Source organism: Solea solea, chromosome 9 (genome assembly GCF_958295425.1).
Source record: "Solea solea chromosome 9, fSolSol10.1, whole genome shotgun sequence".
Classification (NCBI taxonomy): domain Eukaryota; kingdom Metazoa; phylum Chordata; class Actinopteri; order Pleuronectiformes; family Soleidae; genus Solea; species Solea solea.
In genome coordinates this window covers 16,171,800-16,194,329 of record NC_081142.1, presented here as the reverse complement: position 1 = coordinate 16,194,329, position 22,530 = coordinate 16,171,800, and the positions used below count along the sequence as shown (strand labels likewise).

The window sequence follows — 22,530 nt, the reverse complement described above, 5'->3', positions numbered from 1 at the left end:
AGTGTTTAAAACATTTTTTTTATCTCTGCTGCCTGAAGCGAACCTCTGCCTTAGCATTTCTTGTGTACGTCAGTCTTTTGTCTCCCAGAAGCATCACCTTGGTTATTAATCAATAAACCACTGAGGTATCTTTCAAAACTGGTCCAGACAGAGTCTGAATACCTTTCAGGCATATGTCATGAGGGACAGCATCAGTAAATGACTGAAATTGAAATTGTAGAAGCGATTAAAGCCTGCTAGAGATTAGATAAAATGTTTAAGTTGATTTTTTTAAGTTCTTTTTACATCTTTTCACTGAAAAAAAAGAAGCTTTTTTTTGGATGTTTCAATAAACAGGGTATTTTATACATGGTCTGCAGCTACAAGCCCTACACAGATTTTTTATTTAACAGGACAATAATTTTGTTTACTGTAGAGTGCAAAACTTTCAGGGTGATGAGAGGATGATAAACCATTCTCCATAGCCATTTTAAATATATAAAAAAGAATTTTGTTTGTTATTGTTAAAGGTAAATTTTAATTATAATTCAAATAATAGGCTAAATGTTGCAAAATGTTATGCACTGCTAGTATGTATGTAGAAGTTGGCCAATGTAGGCTGTATTTTGGGTACAAAGACCTTTTTTACATATTTAATTATGGCCCAAACTATTCATATTGGGTAATTTATTTGAAGCTGAGGCAAGGCGGTTTATTTACAAAACAATATTCATAAACAAAGGTGGATTCAAGGTGCTGCACAGAGACTTTAAAAAAAAAATCACACCACAGAGACACAATTTAAAGAAATCAGTGCAAAGTTAAAAAAAAATACATTCCATACAATGATCGATTTGTTTAAACTAGCATAAAATAAATGAAAAGCGTTCAAAGAATGAAGGAGGTGAAAAGATTAGAAAGTAGTGAAAGATTAAAAACTTTAAAAAGATGAGAGAAGTTAAACATTTGAAGTTGAAGTTGTAAAAATAAGATTGGGTATAAGTTAATTAAAATTAATACAAAATATATAAAATAATAATGGTATCACCTCAGATTTTGTAGAATAGTTTCGTTTAAAAGCACTTGTGGACAAAAAAAGTTTTCAAAACAGGCAGCTGGTTCCAGCAGTAACTAAATGTTGCTTCTCCTTGTTTCAGGTTTAACACTTGGTCTGATAAAAAGGAGACCACACCCCAACGATCACAGAGGTCTCCGAGGATTTGTGTTTTTGTTATGTATTGTGGGCAACTGAAACAATTTAAAAAAAATAACCTGATTCTATCAATAAAAATCTCTGCAAAATGTTAATTATATTTGCTGTAAATTTACAAATTAGCACAAATAAAGTTGTGAGGATTCATAACCACTGCACTGCTACTATTTTTATGAAAATGTGGGGGTTTTTCTGATAGAAAATACTTAAGAGCTGTCAATACATAAAATAAACCATTTTTCTAAGCAACTTACTGTAAAACTTTTAAAAAATGTAAAACTTTAATATTCCTGAAGATTTAACAGGAAACATCTGACGTGTGTGCTGACTAAATAATGGAGTCAGAGTGCACTCTGGTGGAGAGTGATGATAACACCAAATCATATATTCATTCATACATTCATGAATTGTCTACTGCTTCATCCTCGACATGAGGGTCATGGGGCGCTGGTGCCAATCCCAGCTGACATAGGACAAAAGGCGGGGTACATATAGAGACAAAAAACCATCCACTCTGACACAGGATGGGTTATATGAAGAGAAAGAAAAATTCACATAATATAAAACTAAAGGTGTTTGCTTCCATGCGGTATGATAAATAGTTCACAATATAAGCATATTTATGATGTTAAATTAATCTGGTTAATTTAAAAAAATTTAATTAAATTAAAAAAACAGACAAAAATAACAGGCCACATGAAATTGATTGGGGGGGCCGCATGTGGCCCGCAGGCTGCAAGTTTGACACCTCTGCTTTACTTCACTGTGTCCCTGTCATATATTATTGTTGGTAAAATAAATAAAACTGCTTTTTTAATATCTGATATCACAAAAGCGGACACTTGTCAATATCTGATAGACAACAAAAGGGACAGCCGTAAAACGTACATGGCGGACACTGTAGTCAATTGTTAAAGAACTACATTTCCCATGATGCTCCAGTAGCGTCGATATCATCTCAAATCGGCAACTGCGCCTGCTCGACTCACTCGGGAAAAATGGCGGCACTGTTGCTGCAGGAGTTGGAGACTTCCGAGATAGCTAAGCTCCCGAAAACAATTCAAACCAAACTCGAGAGGATTCTTTCCGATCAGCAGTATGAAATAGATTCATTGAAAGCACAACAGGAGCAATTTCGGGTTGACAGCGGTAAGCTCGTGTTTGTTGTTTGTCGTAATAGCCGCGCTAAGGTGTTTGGCTCACCGTGTGAGAGCATGTTGCCGAACGTCGGAAAGTTTACATGGTTTGCCTTTTAAGGCACACGCATATTAACCTCACATTGGTCATATTTATACGTCTAGTAATGGCTTTGCTGTAAAGCCAAAGCCTGTTAACAAGCCTGTTAATTATGTTGGTTTGGTCAAAACCACAGGTTATTACCCATAACCCGATGCTAATTCATGCTAAGTCCAGTAGCTTTCACGTCATTACGGTCGATTCCTTTTGACAGTACAAACACCTGCTCATAACTGTCTTCTCACATTCAAAAACAAAATAGCAAAGGAATGAAAAAAGAAACAATGTTCATTATTCAAAGTTGACATTGCCTGTCTCCATAGTGTCCTTGGTCTGCAGGGAAAAAACAACAATAACAAAGAGGGTCTCTGCTGTCCTACAGCCCTTGAGTTTTAACTTGTAGATAAAATATTTGTTCTATTATCTTCGCATCCTCTCAGCTTTTAAAATGTGTTTCAGTTTCCATTATCATAACACAAGGTCAGTCAATAATCCTCACCTTTTGTCAGAAGAACATTTCTATATAAGAACCCTTTACCTTATGGTACGTAAAAAAAAGGGGAAATCCACCAGTCTGGCATAATTTAAAGAGTCAACCATATGTTTCTTTTCTTTTTTCGATCAATTGAGCAATTCAGTATCATACTTTTGTGTTGTAATTATATATACATATGTGTATGTATGTGTGTGTGTGTGTGTGTGTTTATATGTGTATGTGTATATATATGTACATATGTGTGTGTGTGTGTGTGTGTATATGTGTGTGTATGTGTGTGTGTGTGTGTATATGTGTGTGTATGTATGTATGTGTGTGTGTATATATATATATATATATTTTTTTATATTTATTTAAGTATATATATATATATATATACATATATTTATTTATGTGTGTGTATGTATATATATATATATATATATATACGCATATATGTTTATATATATATATATATTTATGTATGTATATACATATATATGTATATGTGCAGTAAAATTATTTAATATTTAATACACTCAGCCATAGCAAATTATCTTATTTTCATTATCATGCCTGTCTGAACTGAACTGTTCAACTACAGCATCTTGTGTTTGTCTTTCATTGACCTTCCTTATCCAGAACAACATTTCTTTGAAAAAGTGAGACAGCTTGACCAGTGCCAGGAAGAATTTCTGTCCCAGACCCAAGAACATAATAAACTCAAAGAAGAGTTTACCAACCTTGGTAAGAATGAACAAGTTCCACTATTATAATTTGGCTTGATGCAGCTTGTCAGGATTGTATCAGCCCACTTCATGATACTGATCTTTGCTTTTAGAGGACAAACTTAAAGCTGTGCGTGAGAAAAATGAGGAATATGAATCGGTCCAAGAGAGGCTGTCATCAGAGCGGGTAAGTGAAACAAAACCTGGCAATTTTTTTGTTGTTGTTTGTCATATCACAGTTAATAACTTCCAAGTGATGCACTTTGCCTACCTATAGGGGTTATTTAGCTAGCCTGCATTTAAGGGGCGTCATGCAAAATTATCTAATGATTCTCTTTCTCTTCAATTTATCTGATTTTAACAAATCCCTGCCAACAATTGATCATAATGCAATTGTTATCTTATATTTTGTATTGCCTGTAGCCATATATAGAGATAAATACTTTGGAAAATGCAACTTGGGCCTCTAGAATTTACCTTTTTTTTTATGTAGCTTGTTGATCTGAGCAATGGCAGTGTTCATCTATCACCATGAGGTAGCTCTACATTTACGTGTAAGGCATTCTCAGCAGCAGACATCCTTAAATTAATGCATTTTTGTAGACTCTGCTGTCCAAAGCCAAAGAGGAACTGGAGGGAGAAAAGCGAGATCTTGTGCGAACTCTGGAAAGAAGATCCCTGGAAGTGGAACACGTAAATGGTACAGCTGAATTTGTTTGGACACAACTATTTATTTGTACTATTACTTTGACAGAGGACTTGTTTCATTCATGTTTCTCCAACAGATGATTTAAGGCAACTTAATGATAAGTTGGTGGAAGGCAACTCCTCTAAGATGACCCTGCAGATGAAGCTGGATGAGCTTGAAGCAGCGGAAGTCAATATTAAAGTAATTCATATTGTTATCATCTCATTGATTTAGTATCTTAACACCCGCATTGTATGCAGTTTATCACTTATTACAGTCAACAGTACATGTTTCTTTAGTCCTTATAAAGTACTAAATGAAGTTGTGATGGTTTTCCATTACAGTACAAGGAGAAACGTATGGAGCAAGAGAAGGAGCTCCTCTCTGGTCAAATATCTTGGCTGAATGAGGAGTTGAAGGCAAAGAGTGGGGAGCTGCTGTCTCTTTCCAGACAAAAGGGAAATGACATCCTGGAGTTGAAATGCATCCTTGAGAATAAAGAAGATGAGGCAAGTCTTCTTATCTTTATTTGAACATACATGACTTTGTTTTGGCACTTCTAGGAAGTACTATGATTATTCTAATAGTTATTTTTTGTGAAAATCAATATATAATAAAGCTGGATGTAATGCACAAATCTGTTCACCAGTAATATTAAACCTGAACAGAGATGATTTCTTTGGGCAGTTTACAAACATTCATGATTCTTCCCAGTACCCATTACATTTTTCCTGGTGGTATTGAGTTAGAGTTACTGTAAGGATCTTCTTTAATTTTTAATCTCATGATATCTTTCTTTCTTTATTTCTAATTTCCAGTTGAACCGACTCCGAGACCAAGTGGCCAGTTTGAAAAGTTCCAATGAGAATCTTCAGAGACAGAGTGAGGACATGATCGGCAAACTGAAAGATGTACGTGTGGTGTTTCTTACAGCCTACTTTGTTCTTCATTGTGACCCATGTTACAGAGACCAATCAAAATGTTTTCATTTTTTTTTAGGTTTATAATTGTTTCTGTAAATGTATCTATGTATCTTTACTCATTTTAGGCCAAGGAACAACAAACCACCATGGAGGAAAAGTTCAGAAATGAGTTGAATGCCAATATTAAGCTTTCCAATTTGTACAAGGTACGTTCACGAGTGAAAGTGCACATGAAAGGTCACATACACAAATTTACTGCCCGTTCACACTAATTTCATTTTGATTCTATAGTGTTTCTGTTTCGTAGCAATAGATTGGATAACTTTTTCTGTTATTGGTATTGTATGACAATTGTATCAACATCAAATGGCTGAAAGTAGAGAGGGCTCAAATGTGTTTGCATTATGTTAATTAAAAAACTGATATCATTTTCTAAGTTTGCACTTCTATTTAATTATTCGAAGGTGCTTCGTGTTATACATTTTTTTGTCATATGTATTAGCATATGGCTTTGTTTCTGATGTACTGGATTATTATTGTTACTACTACTTTTGGTGTTTTACTTTATCTCTCTCACTTGGCAAATAGCCTAGATGTTTGTCTGCCAATGTCTTGTGTTAGCCATGGTTTCAAATGTTTGAATATCTGTGAATTAGTTTTTAAATGCTCTGTATTTCATTGACTGTAGGAAGAAATTTACTTAAATAAATGTGACACTCATGCCCAAATATTTCATTAAAGTTTTTGTTTCTTCTTCTGTCAAGGTTTATATTCACTGTGACTGTTGTGCTTGCAGGGAGCAGCAGCAGATGCTGAGTCGAAAAGCAAAGAGCTGACTGGAGCTGTAGAGGAGCTCCATAAACTGTTAAAGGATGCTGGAGAAGGTTTGATACTACTATAAAATAGCCATAATTTGTATGTACATGATCATTGTTTAATACCACTAAAATAAGACATTGATTTGTTCAGCTTTGTGGTCTAACTGTTTAATTCAATTTCAGTTGCTTGTTTCCCCAAACATTTGCATAATTTTCTTTTCTGCCACAGCCAACAAGGCTCTTGAGGAAAAGATACAGGAGATGGATGGTGCCACAGACAAGACTGTTGCTGACCTAAAGGAGAGGATCCAGAGTCTAGAGAAAGAGTTGGACAACGCCAATAATCTGCTGAGTTCTAAACTTCGAGGTAAGATAGTTGTGTTGGAGTATTTTCTTTGTCACAATTTTAATCTTTATATTTATTTATCTATCAAATAAACAACCTCCAATCTGTGCTTTCCTTCTTCTGTCCAGGCCCTCTTGGTACATCAACCATGTTAACAGAAGAGCAAATGACAACTATGTCCTCAACAGCAGCTGCTGTGTCCAAGATCAAGCCTGATATGAAGCTGACGGAGGTTTGTGGAGCTCAATTTCAAATCACAAAAATGAAACTTTGATAACCTTAGAATTTAATGATATTGAGGGTAATGGCTTGTATGATTTGAAGCTTCAGTGCAGACTAGAGCAGCTGAATGTTACCACTCATCAGTGTTACAATATTTAATCTTACTGTTCAACCAACATGCAATGTTGGTTGAAGCAATGTTTACCTGCTTTGATCCCCACTAAAGTGTGTGTGTGTGCCCACTGAAGGACCTCTGTCTTCTTCTTATGTACTTCACACACACATATATGCTTTGTTGTGGGTTTAAAGTTTAAAGAGTGTCCCTTTTCATATTTTTTTGTACAGAATATAAACATAAGAGCTTTAATTTTTAGACAGGCTTAAAAAGAATCCATAACTTTGAAGATTGAAATATTAAATTTTTTCATCTCCCTTTTCAGTTGTATACTGCATATGTGGAGAGCCAGGAGCAGTTGCAGTTGGAGCGCTTGGAGAACAAGCGAGTCAACAAGTATCTGGATGACATTGTGCAGGAAGTGGAAGCTAAAGCCCCCATCCTCAAACGGCAAAGGGATGAGCATGAGCGCATGCAGAAATCGGTGTCCAGTCTTTCTGCCAAGCTAGAGCAGGCTGTCAAGGTGCGTGATGCATGGATGGTGCATTTATCATGACATCAGGCATTCTTCATTCAAAGTCACTCCTGAGATTTTGCATATCAATGAATGTTTACTTCAGGAAGTGCACCGTCTGCAGAGGGACTCTGATGAGGCCAACAAGTGCTCCTCTTTATTAGAAAGGGAAAATCAGAGATGTGAGCTGCAGCTGGCAGACATGGCTCAGCAGGTGAGTTTGTCTACTGGTTATTGTTATATATTGAACACTGTAAGCTATCTTGCAGAATGTTCTATGTATTAATTAATATAATTGCCTTCCCTCTAAGGTGCGTGTGCTGCTGGTAGAGCTGGAAGAGGCTCGTGGAAACCATGTGGTCCATGAAGAGGAGGTGAGCTCAGCCAACATCAGCAGTACATCAGAGGTGATCAGCCAGCATTTGGTGACTTTTCGCAGTGTGGAAGAGCTCCAGAAGCAGAACCAGCGTCTGCTGGTGGCCCTCAGGGACCTCAGTGATGCCCAAGAGAATGAGGAGTTTGAAGCCACTCGCAACAGGTACTATATGATCATTATAGCATTGCTACAAAAAAAGCATACAGTTTTGTTTTTTTTTTGAGGTTTTCAAGCTTTCTCCCTGATAATGTTACAGGTATGGTGAGCTGGAGCAGAGTTTGGTGAGAGCTCAGACTGAGATCGAGTCCCTGAGGGAGCAGCGCAGCCAACAGATAAAAATGACTGAGTCCATTGTGAGGCAGAGGGACATGTGCCGTGTGCTGCTGGCTCAGGCAACTGGAGTTAACTTTCCTCCGCAAGGTAACGGAGCCAAGATGTAAAGCGAGTGATGCATAATAATTTTCATTTATCATGTTTAACAGCTTCAGTTATGGTACAAGCAATTTAGTCAGGTTGCTCATTTTGTCACATGCTACACTAACCTGATCTTTCTAATTTTGATACATTTCTGTGCATGTTTCTTCTTCAGGTACATCACAGGATGAATTCTCCCTGACCTCCACTCCTCGACGGTCTCCTGCAACCACTCCCACCACAGGAACACCCACTGCTCTTGTGTCCATGGCAACAGAGTCTGCTGACGCTGTGGAGGCCAAGGCAGCATTGCGACAGGTTAGTGAGATAATTTTTCAGTTCTTGGCCTGGTTTTGCTGAATTGTTATCATAATGTCAAGGACTCTGTGGTTTCTCCTGTCCAGATTAGTTTATTCACTATATAACAGCAAAACTCTATGTGGACCAGTATTTATGGACATGATGTATACTGCAGCCACCTACCTCTCTCCTGAGCTTGACCACCACTAGATGGCACTAGATGTCTGTATATTGAGACATAAGCATTGATTTAAGTAGGTTCCCCTTACAAGATGGTTCACCTTTTTAGTAAAGATAATTGAGTGAGGTCAACGATTGTAAATATTTATTTGAATAATCGAGATAGTCTTTTTAAGACTAACAGTCAGTAATATCTATCACTGTGGTTATCAAAAAATAATCTTGTTGGATCTGCAGTTGCAGGAAGTTTTCTGCAACTATAAAAAGGAGCGTGTGGAGTCTGACAAGATACTGACTGCACAGAGCGACAAGCTCCAGGAGCAACTCTCTGACCTTCACTCTCAGAATGCTAAAGTATCCACTCAGCTTGAATTTGCCTCCAAAAGGTAAGAACAAAACTATTCTGGATGATAATTGATTCAGAGAAGTAACTACTCTTATGTAGCTTGTGTAAAACAACGGTCGGTCATTGCCTGGAGTTAAAAGTTCACTAAAAATGACTTTCATCTTCATAATATCAGGTATGAGATGCTGCAGGACAATGTAGAGGGCTACAGGAAAGATATTGCTTCCCTAAGAGAGAAAGAACAGAAGTTGGCTGCTGCTGCACAGAAGCAGGAGCAGATTATCCACACTTTGAATGAGGACATGAGAGCTGCCAAAGAGAAACTCACCATGGCAGAGGTTTGTCTTATTTCCACCTGTATTGTTGGCCTCTGTTTGTGACTGAGTGTATTGTCTTACAATGGCATTATTACAAGGGTAAATGACAGAATTTGTGACTGTTTAAAGAATCTCAAATCCACCTTAACTTGTATCCTCTGCTTCTTAGAGCTACGCTGAGGGCCTGCGTAAGGAAAGAGACATGCTGAAGTTGGTGGAGTCCAGACTGACTCAGGAGAAAGAAACTGTCCAGAGTCAACAACAGAGCCAGAAGTTGCTGCTGAAAAACCTCCAGTCTATCCAGGTGATCTAAGATAGTGTAATTTCCTAAAAACATTTGTCGCAGCTAGCGTTAAACTCTGCTGTGTTGGACTCTATATGTCTAGGCCAAATTATTATTTTTCCTCTGTTAAAGGGGGGGATGATTGATAGATTGGGCCTCAAATTCTGTCACTTAAACATGTCACCTAAGAACAAGTGGGTTCATACAGCACTTACTTGCAGGAAGCCAACAATTTAGAATGCTAACTGATGTGCGCTGTTTTTCTCTAGGCAACTCTTGAGCGTACAGAGACTGACACACGGCAGCACCTCAACAGCCAACTGGAGAAACAGGAACGAGAGATCTCCCAGCTGCAGAAGAGGCTGGAGAATGAAATGGAGCAGCGACACATTCTCAACAGAAACCAAGAAGTAAGCATGGTTTTGACTGGTCTCCTTCATTTGTTTAAGATTAGGATTTGTTGCTATTTTAGTACAATGGTAAGAACTGAAGGTGATGAGATACCTTCAGAGATTGATCATGGGCTCAATGGTTACATGTCAAATTTGATTCAACCCTTCTCAATCATCACAATCTTTTGTTTTCCCTGTTCTGCAATACACATTATGTATCTACTGTGGAGTGTTTTGCAAAAAGCTTGATTTTTTCAGTGACCAAAAATGTACCACCTGACATCCTTGCTCTCTCGTGCCGAATGGAGTAAAAATGGAGATTAAAAGGACTTGAGAATTTTATTAGTCTGCTCTGCTCATGCACAGATCCAGGTAATGGAGGCAAAGAGACAACTGGAGACACAGGTGGCCTTACACCAGAAGACCAAAGAGTTACTGAATGCTGCTGAGTTGGAGCTCAATACCCTCAGACTAAAGCCAGGCAGCAGTGAAGCACGTCATGCCCTCAGTTCCCCCTCCTCACCTAACATCAGAGGTTGGTATTTGCACACTCATAGAGAGAGAAAAATGTATCATGAACACACAATACACATAACAATCAATACATAGGTACACATACTTGTTATTAAAGCCAAATGTAAATAAAGCACTTCTTGTGGTATTGGTGATTGAAGATTACTCCTGTATGGGTTCTTATACATTCATCATCTGTGAAATTATTGTTCTCAAATATGAATGTAACAAATTCACAAAAAATGCCCGTCTCTTAAAAGTTTTGTCTTTTTACTCTATTCAATGATCCTGTTTTCCCCAGAAGTCCACAAGCAGTCTGTTTTCTTCTAATAATGACATTAATTTTGTTGTCACAATGTATCATTCACATAATCTGTTGATTATTCCTGATTTCAGGCCTGCAGGGCTCAGACCAGGACAGGGAACACCTTCAGGCCCGCCTGAGGTCAGCTGAAACCCAGGCAGAGGAGCTGGCTGAAAGCCTTAGGGCAGCCACCTCCACTATGGAGCAGTACAGAGTAATGGCTCAGAGCCTGGAAGAGTCCCTTCATACAGAGAAGCAGGTGCAAAACAAACATTAACTGCTTACCATTGTTCCATCTGTCATGAACCAAGTCATTGCAAGTTGTTTAAATTACATTAACAGTGTCAACATGCTTTAGCAAATGCAATATTTCAAAATCTTACTGTTTTAACTTTTTCATCTAATGACCAGGTAACGGAGCAGGCACGCACAACCATCGAAGCCCAAATGAAGGAGGCAGAGGAGCGGCACCGAAAGATGGAAGAGAAGCTTTTGGAAACAGAGAAAGGGAAGCAAGGCCTAGAAGAGCAGAACAAAAGAGCTGTAGCCTCACTGGAGGAACAGGTATACTGAAACCCCAGAATTCTGAACATTCTTGTCATCCCCATTTGAACACTGTGGTGTTATCCATTTTTAGTTTCCATTGTAAAAATAAAGAAAGTCTTAACTGTTGTCTTTTGTTTCCATGTGTGCATTTGTATCAGATGAACAATCTAAGGAGAAGTTTAAGCACTGCCCAGGCAGAACACCAGGAGGCACTACAGCGAGCAACACTGATGGAGGCCCAGCAGCAGCTGGCTTTGCAAGACAGCCAGGAGCAGGTAAGAAGCTATTAAAATAAAATGATAAGCAACACCTGTCATAAATTAATCTCATCAAATCAGTTTAGCTGATGTCAAATATCTAAATTTCATGGAAAAGTGTGAAGTGAAGAAATCAGCTACGACGATATTTTTGTTTGAAATTTCAGATGTAAATTAAATCACTTAGATTAAATATCATTATCCCTTTTCTGTTTATAAGGTTAAGCTGGCAGCAGAAGCACAAGATAAGTATGAGCGGGAGATGATGTTGCATGCAGCAGATGTGGAGGCCCTGCAGGCAGCAAAAGCTCAGGCTCTTCAGGCCGTTGAACTCAGACACCAGTTGGAAGAGAAAGCACAGAGAGTCAGCACTGAGCTACTGGAGGCCAGGATCTCCTGGGAGGAGCAGGAAAAGATCCTCAAGGTTGGTATAGGTGACAACCAATTCATTATATTTGAACACATGTTTTAGAAGTGTTGAAAGATCTTTATATCTTCTCTTGTCATATAGGAGGAGATGTCAAAGATGGAGAGTCGCTATGAGGAACTGCAGAGGCAGAATGCTCTCCTGCATGAGCAGATCCAGACAATGAGCAGCAAGATGGCTGATGGTCTGCAGCGAGCTGCCAGTGACAATACTTTGAACATCTCTTTGACTGAAGAGGGCAAATCTCAAGACCAAGTCCTTGAGATTCTTAGGTAATGCATCTCCCATTATAGTGTCCTCCCACTTTCTTAATCTCTCTCACATGTTGACAGTTTGTAAAACCCCTGGTCATGATCCTACTATATCCTTTCCTCTTTTTGACTTTTGGTCTGAATTACAGATTTGTGCGTCGAGAGAAGGAACTGGCTGAATCTCGCTTTGAAGTCGCCCATGGTGAGACTTTGCATTATCGTCTGAGGGTGGATCACCTCGAGCGAGAGCTGAAGGAGGTGCAGGACAGCTTGAGTGCTGCAAGGGAGAGAATGCAGGTATGTCTGCTGTCTTTTTGACTCTGACTGTATGTTTAGCAATTTTACTTCTACAGACATCAGTCTTAAACCAATTTAAATTGCTGCTTTGCAGATATTTGTTATGCACTTCTGTCCTGTCCACTTATTTCACTAATTGTCATCATTATCTATGTAAGATTTATTTTTAGTAAAGACAAAAACGGCGTTACTCGGTATGAGACTTAAAGCTCAGTGATAATGATTCAGGTGACATCAAAGACACTGGCTCAGCACGATGAGCTGATGAAGAAGACTGAAACAATGAGCATCCTAATAGAGTCCAACAAAATGCTGAGAGAGGAGATGGACAAGAAAGAGCAGGAACTGCAGCAAATCCAAGCTAAGGTATTGGTTCCATTTTATACAGAATATAATTTAGTGGTTCTGTTAAATCTGGTGTATACTCCTATAGTATTCCTGTGCCCAATAATAATCTCTATAAATGTGAAAATCTTTTTGGGTTTTTTAACTCGTGTGCATTTAGGTGCAAAAACTGGAGTCTAACATCCTGCCACAGCAACAGGCCAACTCTGAGCTGAGTGAGAAGAGTGGCATGCTGCAGGCAGAGAAGAAAATATTGGAAGAGGAGATCAAGCGCTGGAAGGCTCGTGCACAGGTGAGTGAAAACACTGAACCTACTGAACTGTTATGTATGCCGACGTAAAAGGCAAGATGTACCCGTCATCTTTATAAAAGTACAATGTTCTGCATTGTTTAAGGTCCAGTTAAAGTTTAAATATAAATTTTTTCATGTTTTATCTACTGTTTTTCTAGCATTTGGTGAGTCAACAGAAAGATACAGATCCAGAGGAGTATAAGCGTCTGCACTCTGAGAAGGAGGCACATCTGAAACGTATCCAGCAGCTCACTGAGGAGAGTGCCAGACATAAATCAGAAATGACCAGGTTTGGGACAATGAATGTTGCAACCACTGAAATGTTATTGAGGTGTATAACAGTATCTTTAACTCTCCAGATCTTTTACTTTCTTTCTCTATAGGACCACAACGTCCCTGCAAACTCAGATACAGAGCTTGCGTGACAATATCAGTAAGATGACTGATGAGAAAATTTTGCTGAAAAAAGAACTGGATACTAAGAACCAGGAGCTCCAAGAGAAAATACGAACCATCACTCAAGTCAAAAAGATCGGACGCCGGTACAAGACTCAGTATGACGAACTCAAGGCAGGACATGATAAGGTGAGCACTCGGAAGCCTTTGACGTTAAACCAAAACATGTAAAAAGTGTTTGTCCATTTTTATCTATAATCAAAACTAAACCACCCTCTGTGCTGATTTACGCTTAAATAAGCTTTTCTTCTGAATTTCCTCTAGATGGTAGCTGAAGCTGCAGCAGGTCCTTCCCAAGAAGAGGAGGCACGTCAGGCTTCAGTTCAAGAACTCCAGAGCCTCAGAGATACTCTGAGTCAGGCCGAAGCCAAGACCAAAGAGCTGGAAGGGCAGTTGGAGAACATAAACAAGGTTCAAACCTGATACGATCATGTTTTCCTTAGTGGTCATCTTCATACTCTATGATCAGCTTTGAAAATCCCATAGCTTTTATATTTTATTTTATATAAAAAATATTATTTTGAAGGGCAGGATCTAGCCATCTTTCATTAATATAATTCCATTTTTTATATATATATATAAATACTGTCATGTCCTAATGGCCCACCACAGGTGGTCACAGAGCGTGAGACTGACATGCGTAATGCCCAGGAACAGTCCTCCAGGCTACAGACTGAGGTGACCAGGCTGAGGCAGGACTTGCAAGATAAGACTTCTCATGAGGAAACACTGAGGCAACAGATGACCGACAAGGAGGAGAAGACCAGAAAGACCATTATTTTGGCTAAACAGAAGATTGGCCAGCTCATGAGTAAGAGGGTGTTCTATAACCACTGAGATGCTGTTTTCTCTTATTGTGGTGTTGACCTCACACCTGACAAATGTCTTTCCAGGCACCAAAGACCAATTGCAGAAGGAAAATGAGGAGCTAAAGCAGCAGCGCGAGGAGCTGGAGGTTCGAGTGAGTGCTCTCAAGTCTCAATATGAGGGCCGCTTAAGTCGGCAGGAGAGAGAACTGAGAGACCTGCGAGGTCAACAAGAGAGACAAGAGCAAAGAGATGAGCCACCTGAGGCCGGTCCGAGTAAGGTGAGTCTGCTTCGATTGTTTACACAGACCAGCAGTTTAAAATCTACCTTAACATTTCCAATTTGTTGGCTTAAACCAAAGAATACATTGAACTTAAACTCTTTGTCATAGTAACTGTTTCACCATTAGCAATGCCTGGGATTCACGTTGGACATATTAAATGGATTTGACTGAAGAAGACCAGTCTTTCAGTGTAATGACTCCCTGCATCTTGTTGGTGTCCATCTTGATTTCCAGACCCAAGAGCAGCAGAGGAGCACAGAGCAGAGACAGATCAGCTTGAAGACGACTCCAGCTGCAGACAGGGGCAGGTATGACAAAACTTCTGAAACCACTAATTGTTCATATGTTTTCACTGCAGTGAAGCACTGTATTGAAATGAGCATACCGTGCTTTTCCTGCAGTTCTGTAATGTTACCAGGATGCTTGCTTTGATTTGTTCAAAATGTCCCTTTTATTAAGTACACTTTTGTGGAATTACTCATATTCTGATCTTTGTCTCAGTGCTAGCTCTTCTGAACCTCCAACTGCCAACATTAAGCCAACACCTGTAGTCCCTACAACCAGCAAGCAGCCTGTCAACCCGGGTAACAAACCCACTCCAAGAGCAAGTATCAGGCCCATGATCACTCCAGGGACTGTACCCACACCAACACCCACGGCTACAGTCATGCCCACCACGCAGGTGGAGACCCAGGAAGGTATGTTCACCAGCAGCACTTCAGCTAAGATCCAAACCAGCTCAAAGAGGATTGTTCTGAGGAATTTAAGTAAAAATTCAAACCTTTACATTCCCTGAAACAGTATGACGTATGGTTTAACATAATCTGAATCTTGTTTCACTTCCCTAAATTCCTCTACAGCCATGCAGTCTACTGAAGGTCCACCAGTGGAGCATGTGACCGTGTACGGCAGTGCCAGCGGTTCGGTACGCTCTGCCAGCCCCAATGTCCAAACAACTTTAGCTAGCCCCATGTTGACTGTCCAGCAGACCCAGACACAGGCAACAGCATTTGTTCAGCCAACTCAGCAACAAAGCGTGAGCCATACAGAACCAGCCAATCAGGAGCCACCACCTGTGGTCATTGAGGCAACACCCAGTTCTCAAGTGGAATGGCCTTCAACTTCCTCCACCTCATCTGTGTTTGGCACTGGTAAGAAACAAAGCTGTAAATGTTGAAGTAGCTGTAGGTAATAAATGTATTAAGTCATAAAACAGTTATATGTCATTAGAGATTAAGAAAACATCATTTGGCTCAGTGGTAGAGCAGTCGGAAGGTTGTGGGTTAGATTCCCGGCTCCGCTAGTCTACTTGCCAATGTGTCCCTCAAGACTATTAACTCCATGTTTACTGCTGCTGGCAGCATGTGAGTGGGTATGAAAGATGTGTAATAGAAAAAGTGCTGTACATGGATGCATTGTATGACTCTGTGAGGGAATGGAAAAAACGGTAGTGTAAGGCAGCTTTGAGTGGTCATCAACACTTGAAAACTGCTATATAAATGCTGTCCATTTACAACTTTATATTCACAATTTAGGTCTGAGTTTATAGCCTGCAAGTTCTGTTAATGTTTATGTTGTGGAGAAGGTACAAGTGTAGCTCCTCCATGGATTTGTCTTTCAGTTAGTGTGGAATTGGTTCCTCAATCTGCCTGGCAAACTTGAGTCTAGGGGATGAGGGAAAGGGATCAATACTCTCCAATGTTTTTCATTTGGATAGAAGTACCCATTAAGGCATAAGGCACCTGGCTCCTTATTTTTTGTTTGTTTGTAAAAACATTATTTTTGCATACCTGCTGCTACAGCTCAAAAGCAAAACATCTAGATGCCCATTAATTATTTCCTCAATTATTTGCTTTCCACATTTTTAGGAATATTTTTAATCTGTGTTAGAAAATGGTCTGAATCATAGCCATGTATTCTCAGTTTCAGCAACACCTGGAACGTCCACGATGTCCAAGAGGCCACGAGAGGAGGAGGAGAGCACCACCATGGTCACAGACACGGAGGCGACCCAGGAGGACACGTCCAGGGCTCCCATACCCAAGAAGCTCCGCATCGTCCAGAGAGTGGGTCCAGAGGTGATGGAGGGGGTTACACACAAAACTGGAATATAGTCATTTTTTATTTTAACAAATTGGAGTGGCTCTGATTGTCAAGTTCTCTCATCAGGAGGAGGTGCTGGCTGAGGACAGTGCTGAGGCCGACAGTGTGGTGCCAACAGACAGTCAAGATGTTGCAGAAAGCCAGGTTGGCCGTAGAGATAATTAGGAAATTTCTACATTGAAAAATTTATTTTTTATTAATATACATCATCTCAAAATATAGTAATTTTTGATCTACCTCGACTAAGACCTAAAAAAAAAAACAACCTATACATCGCACTTACGACTAGCACTTCATAGTTTGGTTTACTTGAAGCTCTTACTTACTTCTAGCTCTTATTTGTACCCAAATGTTTAAATGCACTTATTGTAATTCGCTTATCCGCTTTGGATAAAAGCGTCTGCTAAATGACATGTAATGTAATGTTATGTAATTTTGATGCAACAAAAGAAAACAAGGCAAAATTTAAAGCCTTAAATTACCTGGGGTTATTTCACCCGGTTGAACCCAAAAATGACCCTGGCCTGCCCTGTGGTGTTTCACCACAATGAGTCGGAGCAATAAGAAAAAACTACACTGTTTAGCTCAGTGAAAATGTTACTTCACATACATCTAAGAAGTAAGAAAATAAAAAAAAAGATTTAAAAAGTAAGATTCCCCACAATCATTCATGACTAGCTATGCTGGCAGCCTTACAATTATTGCATGTTGTAGCTTTGTGTTTGAAATGATGCTGCAACAAATTAAACAGATGAAGAAGAAATTAATGTGTTAACCCTGGTCTTGCCGATCTGAGCTGAAGCTGATAAAACCTGTGTGCACTGCAGAGTCCGGGAATGGGGTCTCATATAACTGTAATTCTATATCATCTGCAAGGTCTACTCTTGTTAACCTAATGTTTTTCAGATGGAAAATGCATTTTCAGTTTACGGTTTTACTTTGCCAGATAGAGTATACACAGTGCAAACTTTTCCATCTGCTTCTCACTTACTGTGTTACCTGCCTTTACAAAAGCCAACCATATGTTTTCTTTCTACTGGAAGAATTCTAAATCACTCCATTGTCTTTTTTTGACCAAAACTCAGACACATTTCTTAAGTTACATATTTACTTGAAAGAGAAGTTCATGATGATCATGCCACAGTGCTGTGATAATTATCTGTTTATACATGTATGGTGCTTTAAGATATTTAGACCTTCATCAGTAACAAATGTTGTACATGTGTCATGTTTCAGGCAGAGGAATTTTCAGCTCTGGAGGAAGGAGAAGACGGTGCAGCTTCCCAGTCCATGGCAATGGACCAGGAAGTGATGCTGACACAAAGTGATGCCCCGGACCAACTATCACAGGAAGTGATTGTCATAATAACGGACACCGAGAGTGATGAGGACCAGGAAGAGGAAGAAGAAGAGGAAGAAGAGCAGGTAGAGAGTCGTTTAAAGGTGTCCATAAAAAACACCATTTATCAGCAGTCACAGTGGTCCACTAATTTACCTTTGCTTGTCATAGGACTACGATGAGGAGGAGGAAGAGGAGGAAGATGAAGAAGAGGATGAAGAGGAGGGGGATGATGAGGAAGACGAGGCAGGAATGGGGGAAGAAGGAGAGGAAAGTAACGAGGGCAGCGGCGACGGCAACGAGGCTTATGAAGAAGACGACACAGAGGTTTGATTACCTGTGAAACATCATGTGCTCTTGGTTACAACTCTGACCTTTTATTCATGCTCGCCCACATGTCCTCTCACATGTAGCACCCACGTTAACCCTTCCCACATTTTCAGTCAGAGTTGTATGTGTCCCTTCCAGCTCACACATTCAGTTTTTCCACACCGTCTCGTTTAACTGCAACTTGAATCTTAGCCTGTGATGTAACGTTCTGTCTGTGTGAGCTGTGTGTGTGTTTACCTTTTCACCCTGGTCAGGGTTGCACAAGTTCTGTGGGATGAGACAGTGTCTGCAAGTCCATTTCACGGCTTTTATCCTGTAATCACACGTCATGTCTTTTGAACTGACGTCCAAATAATATTATAGTAGGCACATACTGCAACAGCTGCAACAATGAGTTTCTTACAAAGCAGGAGAACATAATCTGAATTTATCTGTCTACAAAATTATGACGAGACATTTTAGTAGCATGTTTTTGCTCTTTTCTCACAATTTTGAACCGCACTTGTGGGTTTGTGTTTTACACCAAATTTCCCTTCATTTTTTCCCTTTTATTCCTTGCCTTCTCAGGGAGCTGATGTAACAGACCCTGGCACAGAGACGGAGGAGAGTTTGGGGGCGTCCGACTCCACCCAGAGGCCCGCAGATTCCCAGACACCCAGCCGTAAGATCCAGGAAACCCTGTCAAATACGCATATGTACACCCACCTCAAACTCACCACATGTACTCATAAGCTGTCCCGCCATCCAATTACTTATCTGACACTTGACACGATGACTGGGAAACATGTAATATGTTGTCATCTGACTAAAAGGAAAAGCAGCACAACTGTTTGCCAAGATTCATTTTAATGAAGACAACATTACTTTGAAGTGAAACAAATGACTCGAGTCAATTTTTCTCATTTTATACGCTGGGATCTTAAATGTATTGACAAAAAATACAGAGTTGATTAGGATTTGCTCTTTTTCATAAATTTATTTCATTGTGTAAGAGTTACACAAACATCTGAGCTAAAATAGTAAAAACCACATAACTAATAATTGTAGAAAGTAGCTAAAATAATCCTCTACAGACTGAACAGTGGGGTCTGAAGATACAGCTTTAAAAGTCTACTATTATTATTATTATCTTATTGGATCAATCCAATAAAAACAAAAAACACCAATTAATTCTGACTGCACGTTTAGTTGTGTGTGTAGTTGTATCAGTAGTTTTGATCATGTGTTGTATGCGTCGTTTCGTACTCATCATAACTTATTTGAGCCTTTCTCTTAAACTTTTAGTTGAGAGCAGCTCAATGGAGGCCTTTTCTACAGAACAACCAATCTCAAGCTCTGGCACACGCATGCCCCAGTCTCCACGGAGACCAACACACCAGCTACCCCCCCGCCTGAACATCCACTCTGCCCAGACGTCCGAACTGGGACCACCTGCTCAGGTTCCGGTATGAAGAATGAGTAAATTGTTACCATTAATAAGAAAGAAATCGGTGGAATAAATTAAGAGACTAAATGGATAATGATGATAACTCCTTCAGGGTACAGTAGGGTAATAATAGCCCTAATATAACCTATAACAAAAGCTTTTTTATGTCTACATTTACAGAGAATGCCTGTACGTCGTCAGTCAGTGGGGCGAGTCCCTCAGCTCGCTCCTGGAGTGTCGGTCAGTGCTGTAAGTCTCATCTACGATATGAGAACGTCTCATACTTGACAGTCAGGCATCAGAGTTAATTGTGAAAGTTTTACTGTGTTTCCATCCAACACTTTTCCACCATCTGTTCTTCTGCAGCAGCACTACTTTGATGATGATGACAGAATGGTTCCCAGCAATCCCACTCTGGGGGTATCACACCGCGATGGGTCTGACCAGGCTATACAGTAAGTCTCACAGAAACTGGAAGTCACGACTTCCCAGAAACATGAAATATTTCATGATTATTTGTAACATTTCATGGCATTAAATAACTGAGTTTTATTTTTGCATCAGTTCTCCCCAAGTAGCTGGAGTGCCTCGCTTTCGCTTTGGTCCTTCAGACGATGTTCCCCAGACCAGCTCTTCACACTCTGATCTGGGACAACTTGCATCACAAGGAGGTACTCCACCACCATTTTACTCTAAAACGCCAGTAAACAGCCCTTCCCTTCATTCCAAAACACCATATGTTTTTTTATATATATATATATAATATATAAAACCTGTTTAAGCAAATAAATTCTTGTCTTCAGGTCTTGGAATGTATGAAAGTCCTTTGTTTCTAGGATCTCATGAAGACGACTCTGGTGGACGCAGCGTTCCCACCACACCACTACAAGTTTCAGCACCAGGTATATGCACATTTTTGTCTTTTTCGGTGCCATCGTTTAACCTCCACGCCCCAGCTCAATTACTGTTCCTGGAAACACTTGGTTCACTGAGTTTTGGTCCTATTATCAGGTGCTAAAAACCAATTCATGGAGTGAATCAGTATGTTGATTTTTATGTTTTTACTCCCAGTGATGGTCTTCTCAGAAGTGGCTCAGTCTGACACCACTGAACACGCCTCCCAGTCTGTTCCCATGGTGAGCACGTCTACACCAGGGCTGGTGGTGCCAGGAGCAGCCACTACAGGGGAGGAGAGAGATGATGTCCTCCTGGAGCCTGACACTGATAGGTGAGACTCACTCCTCTCCACTTATTGTCAGTCCTTGTTTGTTTCTAGAGCTCTAACATGTGACTACAGCTTTGAGTGTCTGAAGATCCCAGATATTTGCCATCCTCATCTCAAATTCTCATCTCTTTATTTGCTTCCACTGTTAGGAATTAAAAAAACAAAGTGATATTCTTGTATTAATCTGTTCACAGGTGATTATGAGACTGCATGACCACATGGTTTTCTGTGTTTGTTACAGGCCCAGTGCTGAAGCTTCCGTGGATCCAGTGATGTCTCACACAGATGTGGAGGAGCCAAGTCAGCCGTCTGACAAGGCCAGCCTCCCCTCCACCAGCCAGGAGCCGTCCTCCAGCTCTGCAGGTACAGTGCAGCTGAAATTTGTCATGTGATGAGAGTTAACTTGTGTATCTCAAGTGTTCAGTTCTGACTGCCACACGTCATCTTTCCAGATACTAGCACCGCTCCACATAAACCCTCCAGACCTGGACCCAGCAGACAGCTGCAACGCTGGCCCGAGAGTCGTGGCGGACGCATGAAGAGAGGAGGTAACGTGTTCAACTGTATACACACCTGCCTGGGTATTTATGGAGAATGAATTTATACAGAATACATTCAGCTGTGTGCTGCACAGTAGAGTGGTGGGGAAAATGGCTACATGTTGCTTCAGGATTATCAACAAATGATTATTAGACAAATGTAGTGTAAACATTTGCTTTTGAAAGTAATATTGTGACCGTACTGATGGTTGAACCTAATTATGTTGAGTTTAATCTTATGTAAAGAAACGACGAAATGATCACTTTAACAACAGCAAAAATTCAAAAATCAACAAAATGTCCTTTGTTTGAAACAAATTTCCAGTCAAAAATGAAATGATATAACTCGTATAAAGCATATTAAACTGATCTTTTTGTCGGATGCTACATAATGATGTTTTTGACAGCTATACATATATATGTGCTGTTGCTGTTCATTAAAATATTCTTTGATTCATGAACAAGAGCCTCAATATGCACTCAAATCAGGGTACAGCTTTTGTTTTATTTTAATTACAATTCATAGCATTTAATACATGTTGGTCTGCATTATTCATTTTAAATATAGAATACAACATACAGCGAACATATAAAGGAAGAAAAACTCATTTTTGATTATATTACATGTTTTTTTTACGGCCATGAAATGGAAATTTTTCATCAGTAAAATGGGCTTTGTTTTTTGTTTTTTTCATATCAGGTCAGGCATTTCCTTCTCGGGGCGTTCATGGGAGACGCTTTGCCAGATGAAGCAGGAATCAGAAAACACCACACATCTGTTTCCAGACTCCCTCAGTTTTCATATCTGTTCACTTGTTTTTGTTTTTAAAAGTATCTTTTGTAACTGGTCCATGCTGAAGCCATGTGTTTTATGACAAATGTAATAAACATTTAAAATGATGAGAGAGTTAGTGTAAAAAAAAAA

General features: G+C 39.7%; 1 protein-coding gene across 3 annotated transcripts; it reads left to right on the top strand.

The window, feature by feature from the left end:
• The first annotated feature begins 2,189 nt into the window (after positions 1 to 2,189).
• tprb (translocated promoter region b, nuclear basket protein) lies at positions 2,190 to 22,505 on the top strand. Of its 3 annotated transcripts, none has more exons than XM_058637951.1 (51): positions 2,190 to 2,341; positions 3,546 to 3,650; positions 3,745 to 3,818; positions 4,235 to 4,331; positions 4,417 to 4,520; positions 4,664 to 4,828; positions 5,138 to 5,230; positions 5,368 to 5,448; positions 6,039 to 6,126; positions 6,290 to 6,427; positions 6,535 to 6,638; positions 7,069 to 7,266; positions 7,364 to 7,471; positions 7,569 to 7,795; positions 7,890 to 8,053; positions 8,223 to 8,365; positions 8,765 to 8,913; positions 9,049 to 9,211; positions 9,360 to 9,494; positions 9,743 to 9,883; positions 10,232 to 10,400; positions 10,775 to 10,941; positions 11,094 to 11,246; positions 11,387 to 11,503; positions 11,706 to 11,909; positions 11,997 to 12,184; positions 12,313 to 12,460; positions 12,689 to 12,826; positions 12,966 to 13,097; positions 13,256 to 13,386; positions 13,481 to 13,682; positions 13,818 to 13,964; positions 14,166 to 14,364; positions 14,447 to 14,640; positions 14,878 to 14,951; positions 15,145 to 15,341; positions 15,504 to 15,794; positions 16,567 to 16,721; positions 16,813 to 16,890; positions 17,983 to 18,171; positions 18,257 to 18,412; positions 18,983 to 19,076; positions 19,700 to 19,860; positions 20,022 to 20,090; positions 20,211 to 20,296; positions 20,406 to 20,512; positions 20,645 to 20,743; positions 20,913 to 21,069; positions 21,308 to 21,429; positions 21,519 to 21,614; positions 22,306 to 22,505. In XM_058637951.1, exons 1-51 carry the CDS (start codon positions 2,191 to 2,193, stop codon positions 22,353 to 22,355), a joined length of 7,098 nt encoding a protein of 2,365 aa, XP_058493934.1. In that variant the 5' UTR covers position 2,190; the 3' UTR covers positions 22,356 to 22,505. The 3 variants fall into 3 exon arrangements, with proteins under 3 accessions (XP_058493934.1, XP_058493935.1, XP_058493933.1); XM_058637952.1 differs by having other exon boundaries at positions 20,208 to 20,296; positions 20,678 to 20,743; XM_058637950.1 differs by having other exon boundaries at positions 20,208 to 20,296.
• The last annotated feature ends 25 nt before the right edge of the window (positions 22,506 to 22,530 follow it).

Bases quoted from the DNA above. Each gene is read 5' to 3' on its own strand.
- tprb (XM_058637950.1), top strand. From the start codon at position 2,191: ATGGCGGCACTGTTGCTGCAGGAGTTGGAGACTTCCGAGATAGCTAAG. The intron at 2,342-3,545 runs GTAAGCTCGTGT...TTCCTTATCCAG, and splicing joins GCAATTTCGGGTTGACAGCG to AACAACATTTCTTTGAAAAA. The intron at 8,914-9,048 runs GTAAGAACAAAA...TCATAATATCAG, and splicing joins CTTGAATTTGCCTCCAAAAG to GTATGAGATGCTGCAGGACA.